This window comes from Prenolepis imparis, unplaced genomic scaffold (assembly GCF_030444845.1).
Source record: "Prenolepis imparis isolate NDT839.2.m4 unplaced genomic scaffold, iyPreImpa1.0 SCAF_439, whole genome shotgun sequence".
NCBI lineage: Eukaryota > Metazoa > Arthropoda > Insecta > Hymenoptera > Formicidae > Prenolepis > Prenolepis imparis.
In genome coordinates this window covers 1-11439 of record NW_028141597.1, presented here as the reverse complement: position 1 = coordinate 11439, position 11439 = coordinate 1, and the positions used below count along the sequence as shown (strand labels likewise).

Genomic DNA, 11439 nt, shown 5'->3' with positions numbered 1-11439 from the left:
CAGGGTTCTCTATCCTCACAAAAAATAGCGATTCTGATCTTGGAGATACTATTATGGTTTCCGGGGAGAAAAAGGGCACATTAATTTCGGAAATATCTAAATGTCCTTGAGCGTAATCTATTTTTGAAAAAGTTTGTTTGAAGAAATCGTTTCCTAATATTCCGGATTGTGGAATCGGAAAATCGTTGGCAACGATGTGAAATAATACCGGTAATTCAAAAAGTGTTAGTGTAATTTCTCCTAGGGTATAGACAGGATAATTGTTTATGCCATTTAATTTTAAAATATTCGAATAATTAATACTTGTATTTTTGGGCACAAAATTTTCTTTAATTATATTCGGTCCGGATCCCGTGTCTAACATAAAGGTTATTTGAGTGGTAATTTTATCGATTTCAACCTGTACCGTAGGCACGCGACTATGTTTGTCGAGGCTTACAGTTACAGGCCTGATTTCGGGTTCGTAGTTCTTTACTTGGCTTGCCGCTGCACGGATGGGTGTGATGTTCGCTCGGCCCCCGATTTTACATCCGATGTCGAGGGTCCGTTGTAGTTTCCTTGCTCTTTTTCTTTGCGGCGATTGTTACTCGTAATTCGTAATTGACATGTATCGAGAAGATGGCCCTGTTCTTTGCAATATCGGCAGAATAAATTGTCTTTATGTGTTGGTATTGGATTGATTTTAGAGCGGCAATTTCTAGAGATATGGCCATAATTGTTACAAGTTTGACACACGATATTAGTATTGCGTTCATTTTGTTTCTTCCAACAATTATTAGCCGAGTGACCGGATTTATCGCACCATTGGCAAATTACTAAAGATTTATTTGTTTGTTGATTAAAGTTATTCTGTCGACATGATTTTGCATTATGACCAATCTTAGAGCATAATTGACAAGTAATGACCTTTTCCTGAATTACGTTAATTGATTGTCGAGATCGTGGGTCGCGTAACCGACATTTATCTGCGCTATGCCCGCGTTTTTTACAAATTTGACAGATTAAAATATCCGTTCCTGTGTTTCCGAAAGGATTTTGATTTTGTGGTGAAAGTTGAGTGAGCTTTCGACAACTACTTGCTGCATGTCCTTCTTTATAACAGATTTGGCAGACTTCTCGAGATAGATTAACAGGTAGCGGTGAATGTTGACTTGATTTAGCGCCTTGTCATAAATCTGTCATTTGTTGAAGCTCTCTTTCTATTTTTAACGCGTCGGCCACGGTTTCCTGTACGTTTAAGTCTCGTGCTATTCTTTGTTCTATTTCGGGTTTTAGTCCTCTAATAAAGCATTTACACATATCTGTTTCTATAGTTGCTTTTATATCCTGTTCAGGCATGGCGTTCCCTGAGCTTCGATATGCCTCTAGTATTTGTTTTCCGAGAAGTTTAACCCGATTCGCGTAAGTGACGACATCTTCATTATTTTTCTGATAAACGCAACCTAATTCTCCTTGTAATTGATAGACATTTTTGGAGGGACCGTAAATTTTCTTCAAATACGTTGTTAATGCAGCTACGGTATTAAAATCTTGATCTTGTATAGTACGACACGCTTCCCCCACTATTCGCGTTCTTATAATTTTAGCGAATTGACACTCTGCCTCTTTAGGGAGCATAGATTTTGCTTCCTCGCATCCCTCAATAAAATAATTTAGTGGGGTGTTACTACCGTCAAAAAAGGGAACGGCTTCGACCGCGTATTTTAAAGTGGCGAAAGGATTAGCGTTAGCCATGTTTATTGGTGGACCTCCGGATTCGCCGTTAGAATTATCGATATTAATTTTGAAAATCTGATTTTTTGAGTCAATAAATTCGACTTGGTCGGATTCGTCGGGTAATTCACTTATTTCGGTTAAATTAGAATCTCCTAAAAAATGTACGTGTCGAGGCGTAGATGCTGTGAATTTTGATTTAGATTCACGTGTGTTCTGTGTGGTGTTTCTAACGCGGTCTTGTAAAGTTCATCTATTTCGTCTTTGTCCGTTGTGCTTCTAGTCCCTTTACTCATTCCTATTCCCAAAGATCGCACATTTCAATCCCGGACGAGCCCCCAATTAAACGTATGTTACGTCCTGGCCTGCACGAAGGAAAGGCCGCTCGAAGGTCGTAACAGCGTTTTCCCGAAATCGGAGTGATTTCGGGTCGAACGGACTGTCTGGCCCTTTTGCAGGTCAACGACTGGATAGTCGCTTTTACCTGGCTTATTTCAGGGGTCCGTTCGTCGGTCCTTTTCGGTAAGGGAATTAAATCCCTTTTACGCGGGATAGGACCTTGTGCGATCTCGGGGGATATATGAAGGAACGCAGGGGTTTAAATAAGACTTTAAATTCGCGTAATGTAAATAATTATCATTTATTCAAAAAAAATAAAATCTTAATAATATTCGGAGAATTAGACATTTGAATTTGTGGACATGTATAAACAATTATATATGAGTGTGTGTGTAACGTTGATGTGCTATGAGGCGGTTGAGGATTCGCGTTGGCTTTTGATCGTCTCGTTTCAATCGGAGAGCGCGTTTCAATGCTCGACGAGGCAGCGATTTCCACTACTTATTAAGTTTAGTCGCGATTCCGGGGATTTATTCACTTCCGTGATCGTAGAAGAATGAAAGTACTCACTGTATATTATTTGGTGAGCGGGTTGGCAGCTATAGGTTGATCTTCAGGATCGATGGTTCACTTTTCGAGTGGTGTGGGCGAAGGTGTAGGTTGACTGGTAGCTGGTTGTTGAGCCCCGACGGTCACAAAATATATGTTTAATGCGAGGATCCAGAAGTGTGTAACTGCCACGACGTAGGCGGAATTAATAGAGAGCATTCTTGGAAGATTCGCTGCTTTCATACTATTCGTCTGCCCTTCCTATAGGGCAAAGGGTGTCTTCTTTTCTTGTGACTCATAGTCATACGTTCGGTGTTTAATCCCCTTTGCGCAACGTATTGCTTCCTTGTATGAAGAGTTCTTTCCTAATTCCGATCTTTGGTCTACTGATAGCGTGTGTCGATCGTGATATTTCAACATTACCTATGACTTATTGATCAAAGTGTAGGTTTCGTAATCTCACCGATCGAGTTGTTTCACAATCACTGTCTTTCTCCGTTTAATTCTTATAACTAATTTCGGTCTTATAATTAATATGTTCGCGGAACGCGAATCTGCGTAAATCGGGGAGGAGAAAAGAATCGTGCAGTCCACAGGACGTAACACTGCAATAAAATAAAGACTACTATCAGATGATACTTTACATACCCAAGATTTGTATCGGTCGTCTGTAAGCCAAGCTTCTGCAAAACTTCGCTTACGAGCTTTTCGGGGCTTCGTTAATTCAACACATATTTTTCGTTACTTTATACTATTTGTTAAAGCGAAATATATATACTGATCAAGAGCTAATTGCTCGAAAACGAGAGATGTTTATAGTAAAACGGTCTACAGCTGACTCGACGAATTTCGAAGACATAAATGTCAAAAACCTGTCGCTAGATTTTATTGTGTCAAACAGCTGATTGGAGAGCTGCTTGACAAGACGAGACGCGCGGTAAAACGATCAACACGCGCAAAAAAGGTAAACACGGCTCGTCGGGAAGCCGAATATAATGATTGAAATACATTTCCCAATATACAATATTTTAAATTTTTTGACGGAAGAAACCACCACCTTCTCACAGTTTCCGTTGAGCAACAATATGTACGTCGTACATTAGTACAAAATAAATAGGGAATAAAAAGAATAAAATCTTAAACAATATTTATAAATTAAAATATTATTTTATTACAATTATTTCTTTAAAGATAAAAAATCTTTTTTAATAGAAAGGTGTATATATTGGCCAAGAGTGGATTTTTATATATAAAATATACTTATAATTATTATTAATTAATAATTATTTTTAATTAAAATTTTAAATATAAGTTACTTAATTTATGTTTAAAATATATTAATTTTATTAATATTATTTTATAATATTAAATATATTTTTTATATTTTATATTTTCTTTTTGCATATTGGGTTGCATCGCCTACTCGCTATCGCCAGTATTCCGGATTCGCTCGAAATTCGTAGCTCTATTCTATCAAAAGAAAATAAAGGACAAAAGATATATACCTGTCCTCTTCTACAAATGTTCGAAGGACAAGGGTTCTCATCTTTTCGGTGCGCTCTGCGCTGCCGACCTACCCCCTCCACTGCAAGATGGCTGTCGCGAAGTGGCTGTCGCGCGTGAAATCTTGCATCACTGCCTTAACGTGGCTGCGTAGCGCCTAGGAACTTTCCCACCAAGCGCTCCCACTATGGCAAGCGTCCTGAACCTCGGGCCGCCGCAACGCCGAGCCGCCGAAACGAAGGACCTCAGATCAGTCCCAAACTTAGCCAGTTCTAATCGCGACTCCAACCAGAGCAGTTCTACTCCGAACGCTCTCTAACTCTAAATCCTAGTTCGAATTCTAACTCTAATTCTAAATCTAATAATAAGCTCTAACTCTAAGGTTTGATTTCTTGTATTAAGTGCGTCTAGTGTTAACTTTAAATAAATTGTGTTTTATATTAACAATCCTAATATTTATTTGAAAATACAACCTCATCTTTAACCTCACGTGTTTCTAGTCCTACATCTTACATTTTATTCTCAAAATCTCTAAATTTAGTTGTTTCTCCAGCGTGCACGTGTCGTATAGTTTCTTATTAAATAAACTATTATCGATTACGAATTCTAGGCTGCGATTTAGAGAGGACGAACCGCTCATCGTCGCTAAACAATTCACTTCTTCTATTAAATTCTGGAACCTGTACTGACCGTTTCGAGAGGACAACCCGCTCACAGTTATATACCGAAACAATAACCGACAGTGAGGACCGCCGCACGTCGACTTATTGTGAAAGTAACGCAGTCTCCAGAATTTTCTATATGATTTATAATGGCTAAGACACGCCGTGCAGGAAGGAAGAATCAGCTTCGTCGAATAATCGCGCATTATTACCACCCGGCAAAACCAAACGAATATTCAGCTATTATTGGCACAGATTATCACAACGATCCTGAATACGAGGCATTATTCACTAAACACGTGCTACTGAGAGAGTGGCCCGCGAAATTATCGCAAATCGACATCGAAAAACCTGAGTTCCCGCCACTCGACATCCCAGAAAACAACCCCCGCAAATCCGGGTATCTCCGACGCAGAGCTGAAGTCTTGTACGAACAATACGAGAAAGCATCGTGGAACTGCCACCCACCAACTACAGCTCGACTAAAAGGTAAGTGAAAGAAATATCTCTCGTCAACTTAAGATTCTTCGGTCTCACTTAAGAGTAACAATAACGTTCTACATTAACTGTAAATGAACAAATTCTTCAACGGGCAAACCAAACTAAAATAATATTTAGTGTAGTAAACTACGCTGTCGAAGACGAACCTTGTGAAACCGTCACTCAACTAATCGACCTTTTAAACATCGCCTTCGGATCTGCGAAAACGATTGACCAATACCGCGGAGAGCTCAGCACAGTATATCTCAAACCGAACGAACACATGCTAGACTACATAAGTCGCGTTAAAGACCTCCGTTCCGCTATCCTCGACGCAGAACCGACGTAGATGAGCTTACCGCGCGCTCTTTTTGCGATGGCCTTCCGCTACAATATAGGTTACAGATGGACAGGCGCCTCTACATCTTCCCCTTCGAGGCTTTTGCAAAAGCCAAGGCCCTCGCGAAACGAGAAGAGCTAGACAGAGAGCGATACAAAACTCAAGACCGCCGTCAACCAGATAGGCCGCGAAACGAATACGCTCAACGCCCAATTACCACAATGCACCACCGCGCGATGGAAACCGCTCTAGAAGTTACCTCGCGAACGCTCCTCCCCGTGGCGCATATGTAAGACACGCTATTTCTCGAGAACCGGAAGGACGACGTGACAATAACGAGCGCAGATCCCCTAACGCGAATTCAAACGCGAACGTCGCCCCTCCTCGCGATAGTCAGCCCACTAAACTGTGCCGGTATTGCAAACACCCAGGGCATGAGATCGACGAATGCCGGAAAAGACAGTATAACAACTCACGTCAAGAGCAGGGAAACTTCCCTCGCCCCTCGAGGCCAGCGGACGAACCTCGAGCGAGAACCTCTCGGGAAGCAGTCCGTCCGATAAGAACGATAGTCGCGGAACAGCAGGAAGAAGCACAAGGATCACAATGCTAAGTCCCGACGACTTCTCCCACGCACCCACTGTATCTATATGCGCAGATGGCTTATCGCAAGAAACAATCTTTATGATAGACACTGGAGCCGCGCCGAACCTTGTTAAGCAAAGCAAAATACACCCCGAGACAAATATTGATTCAAATACTATCATATTCCTTAGTGGAATAACGAAAAGTAAAATTAAAACTCTCGGGTCGACCGACGTCGAATATTTAGGTCACAAGATTAAGTTGCACGTTGTCCGAGACGACTTTCCCATCTCACAGGGCGGAATCCTAGGATCCGACTTTTTACGCAACGCGACTAAAATAGATTACCTAAAACATTGCGTCGTATGGCAAGGATCGCCAATTGCCTTTGTCAACAATGAAACCGTAACGATCCCGGCAAGGTCGAGCACCGTTCTCCCACTCCGCGTAAAAAACCCTAACGTACGCGTAGGTTATGTACAGCGGACGCAAACGACAAAATCTACTTAGGAGATGCAGTCGTTACCAACCGTGAAGGAAAGGCGTATATAAGCGCGATAAACACGGGCGAAGAAGATTGTAAAATTACCTTACCGAGCATTGAGCTCCACGAGGTTGAAATATATTCTACATCCGGTCTTCAAAACCTTACTAACTCAAATTCCATATCCTGTTCTTCACAGAGTCATAAAAGCACACACTCTTCCGGATACCCATCCTTTGTCTAAACATCGTAAAAGTTTAGAGAGCGATATCTCGTCCCTAGGGCACGAAACGATCACTCCTAAACAAACAAGACATGTCGCAACATTAAACGGGAGCAGCGTACAATCCCGTAACGAAGAAATACAGTCTTTGCTGCGGCTCGAACACTTAAACGAGGAAGAGACGGAACACGTCCATAACCTTATAAATAATCAGGACGATCTGTTCCACCTTCCGTCCGATAAACTGCATTCCACTGACACTGTTTCACACACTATCCCGACGACTGACGATCTTCCGGTCCATACCAAACAATATAGATTTCCGCCTATACACAAGGAGGAGATTAACAAACAAATACAAGGCTTAATAGAAAACGTTATACAGCCGTCAGCTTCACCTTACAACTCCCCCTTGTGGATAGTGCCAAAGAAATCCGACTCCAAAGGTAATAAGCGCTGGCGGATGGTAATAGACTATCGCGCCCTGAACGAAAAGACAATCGGCGACGCCTATCCCCTACCTAACATTGTGGAAATACTCGATCAACTAGGCAGCGCTAAATATTTCAGCGTGTTTGATCTCGCATCCGGATTTCACCAAATACCGATGCATGAGTCTCACGCGCTAAAAACCGCATTTTCAACGCCGCACGGGCATTACGAGTTTAAATGCATGCCGTTCGGACTAAAGAACGCACCCGCGACGTTCCAAAGACTCATGGACCAGGTATTGACCGGACTACAAGGAGTAGAGTTATTTGTATACCTAGACGATATCGTACTATACGCGAGCTCTTTACAAGAGCACAACATTAAATTCAATAAATTAGCCGAAAGGTTGCGAGGAGCGAACCTCAAACTCCAGCCGGACAAATGCGAATTCCTGAGAAAAGAGGTCGGCTATTTAGGCCACTTAATTAGTAGTGAAGGAGGAAAACCAGACCCTTTCAAAATAATCGCAGTCAAAGAATTCCCCAGACTGCGAAGAATATAAAACTAAATATAGGTACGGACGCCGTGTGCCTAGATGAGGCTACAACGGAGAGGGAAATTTGCGCTACACTGTCCAAGATAGGCAAATGTAGACCGGATGACCTCAAAGTCGGGCCTATAAAATTCGTCTCACGGACAATGGGCACCGTCTGGATCCGATGCCCGGTTGCACCCGCCCAAAAGATCCTGGAAACCCGAAGAATCCAGTTCGGGTGGGTGCATGCGACAATGGAGCTGCTCAAGGACAGGCCCCTTCAATGCTTTAAATGCATGAACAAGGGGCATGTCCAAGAGCACTGTACGAGTGACAAAGACAGACGAAAAGCCTGCTACAACTGTGGCACGGAGGAGCACTTTGCGAGAGATTGCAAGTGTCCCTCAAAGTGCATGCTTTGTGAGGAGGCCGGGGTTCCTTCGAACCATCGAATGAGGAGTGCACTATGCACCCCTCCCAAGAAGAGGAGCCCAGGAAACAAGGGTGCCGGAAGCTCTCAAAACACCCGGCAAGGAGAAGGTAGGAGAGGGAGTCAACCCGGCGACTCCCAAGGAAACGCAGAAGCCCCTGGAGCAGCGGAAGCCACGTCCGGAAAGAACGGCGGCCGCTGCAGTAACAGGGGCACCAGCGAAGATGGAGGGAGCCAAACCACAGCGGCCCGAGAAGGTAACCCAGTCTCCAGCGACTGAGGAACCAACTCGGGCCACAGGCCATGGAGGTCGTCGAGGAGGAGATCGACAAGACATGTTAACATGGCTGTCAATCTCCTCCAGGCCAACCTAAACCATGCCCGTGCAGCCCAGGACCTGTTTGTACAGACCTTAATGGGCGGCGGGTGTGGTTTGGGAATAGCTGCGGAGCCGTACAGGCTGCCCGATAATGACCCTTGTTAGGCCATTAACGACGAGGGCTCCGTAGTCATAACTTGGAGGATGGAGACGAATTCCCCACCATACCGTAAGATAGGCGATGGATGGGGATGCGTCATGGTAAAATGGGGCCCATCTCGGTAATGGGATGTTACATCACCCCCAGTCTGAGGGCTGCCCAGTTTGAGCAGGTGCTGGACGGACTAGAAGTCGCTGTGCGATCACAGTCCGGCCGCCCTGTTATTGTGGCCGGGGACTTCAATGCCAAGTCGGCATTATGGAGTTCCCGGCGCAACGATTCGAGGAGCAGACTCTTGGAGACGTGGGCAGCGGCACTCGGCCTGTTTATCCAAAATACAGGCACGAAAAGCACATGTATTCGTCCGCAGGGGGAGTCCATTGTGGATCTCACATGGGCAAACCCCCCTGCGATGAATAGAATCAGGGCGTGGCGGGTGACAGATCACGAGACCCTCTCGGATCATTTATATATAATGATGAGGGTCAACATCACCCGCCAAGGGGTGCTTAGCCGCGTCCAGGGGAAGGAGGGAGCAGAGACTCCTAAGAGGTGGGCCCTCAAAAAGCTCGACACAGACGGGCTGATGGCCGCAGTCGCCTCAGCGACCTGGCCAGGCACATAAATGCCAGGAGACATTGATGGCCGGGTCACATGGCTCGGGGACATGATGACGAGAGCATGCGATGCCTCCATGCCCCGGGCCAAAGCGAAGCCGCGCCGAGCGGCATACTGGTGGAGCGAAGAAATCGCCGAGCAAAGACAGATAACTGCCAGAGCTCGGCGTCGCTTCACCAGACTTCGGCGGCGCGGCGACGATGAGGCGACAGTTGAGGCGTACGAGGATTATAAACTCCACCGTAACGCCCTCAGCGCGGCAATCAGGAAGGCCAAGGCCAGGGCGTGGGACGAGCATCTGCTCATGCTGAACTCGGACCCATGGGGGCGTCCATACAGAACAGTCATGAACAAAATGCGAAGGGCGCCCTCCGTGACGGAATCCCTGGACCCCCGGGACCTTGAGGAGAAGCTTGACAAGCTCTTCCCCACCATCGCCCGGGCTCCTTTCGAACGGGAGGAGCGGGCGGGGTGGGAGGACGAGCTAAAGGTCACGGAGGCAGAGATGGTCGGGATTGTAAAAAGACTCAGGTCTCGGGGCAATAAGGCCCCGGGACCGGATGGAATTCACGGGTCTGGGTTCTGGCCTTGGACGATCCGTCTGTATCGAGCTACGTTAGGCAGCTCTTTACCGACTGCCTAAAAGAGGGGAGCTTCCCTCCAGTCTGGGAGAGGGCCAAAGTGGTCCTCATCCCAAAAGGGAGCGGTGCAGCGGGACTTCCTCCCGCTTACAGACCGATATGCCTGCTTGACGAGGTGGGGAAACTACTCGAAAGAGTGGTAGCAAACCGCCTCGTCGAACACCTGTCCCGGGATGGGCCAGACCTTCACGAGGACCAATACGGATTCCGCGAGAGAAGATCGACAATTGATGCGATCAAGCGCGACAATTGTCCGATCTCTTGCGGAGTCTGAAATGGAAGAGGGCAGGGTGGCCATGGCGGTGTCGCTAGACATCGTCAATGCATTTAACACCCTGCCCTGGAATCAAGTGGGGATCGCGATGGAAAGGCATTGCGTCCCCGCGTACCTCGTGAGGGTAATAAAGAGTTACTTCCGGGATAGAAGACTGGAGTATCGCAATAGAGACGGACTCCAGTGCGAGATGTCCTGCGGGGTCCCACAGGGGTCAGTGTTAGGCCCCCTGCTGTGGGACCTCGCGTTTGACAATGTGCTTCGCACCGCTCTCCCCCCCGGCTGCAGTATCGTCTGTTATGCAGACGACACGTTAGTGCTGGTCGGGGGAGCAGACTGGAGGGAAGCAAAGATGAGGACGGAGCTGGCGGTTGCATGCGTTGTCCGTAGCATCCATGGCATGGGTCTAAAAGTAGCGCCTCACAAAACGGAGGCGCTATACCTACACTCTCAAGGAGAGCCACCGGCGACCCATGTCATGGTGGATGACACCCCCGTCCAAGTAACGACCCGAATGAATACCTGGGTCTAATCCTGGACGGAAAATGGACTTTCATAGATCACTTCGATCAGTTGGGCCCAAAAGTGGAGAGAGTGGCGGCAGCTCTAAGTCGCCTACTCCCTAACTTGGGAGGGCCCGACGGTCGAGTGCGTCGGATGTATGCGGGAATCGTTAATGCGGTAGCCCTATACGGAGCACCCATGGGCAGAGGCTGCGAATACCACCCGAAAGATCAAGAACGCACTGCGACGTATAGCGGCGCGTAGCGATCAGGGTAATTCGCGGCTACAGAACGGTCTCGCACGCGGCGGCCACGACTCTGGCCGGGCTCCCGCTGATGGAGCAGGTCGCGGGGATGTACGAAGAAACGTACATCCAGACGCGGGAGCTCCAGAGGCGGAATGTCAAGTTAACGGCTAGAGTCAAAGGCATCATGAGGGTCCAGGCCCGACGACGTCTCCTGGAAAGGTGGAGGGAATATCTTGCCAATATTCCCGAGACCAACTCAGGGAGAAGAGTCGTCGGCGCCGTGCGTCCAGTATTAGAAGAGTGGGTGGAAAGGACGCACGGCGAGGTGTCATACCGTCTTGCGCAGATAATAATGGGGCATGGATCCTTCGCTGACTTTCTGTGCAAGATCGGTAAGGAGC

At 46.6% G+C, this 11439-nt stretch overlaps 2 protein-coding genes across 2 annotated transcripts; both read left to right on the top strand.

Moving 5' to 3' along the window:
• The first annotated feature begins 8860 nt into the window (after positions 1–8860).
• On the top strand, positions 8861–9379 carry LOC145948529 (uncharacterized). The gene has a single exon (XM_083058208.1). It carries the CDS (start codon positions 8861–8863, stop codon positions 9377–9379), a length of 519 nt encoding a protein of 172 aa, XP_082914334.1.
• An 807-nt stretch (positions 9380–10186) lies between these two features.
• Positions 10187–11430, top strand: LOC145948531 (uncharacterized; the record flags this gene model as incomplete). The annotated part of the gene is made up of 2 exons (XM_083058209.1): positions 10187–10789; positions 11046–11430. Coding segments are annotated over exons 1-2 (988 nt in total), but the record flags the coding sequence as incomplete, so codon positions are not given.
• Between the last annotated feature and the right edge of the window lie 9 nt (positions 11431–11439).

Coding starts and splice junctions, on each gene's coding strand:
- LOC145948529 (XM_083058208.1), top strand. CDS start 8,861: ATGGGGCCCATCTCGGTAATGGGATGTTACATCACCCCCAGTCTGAGG.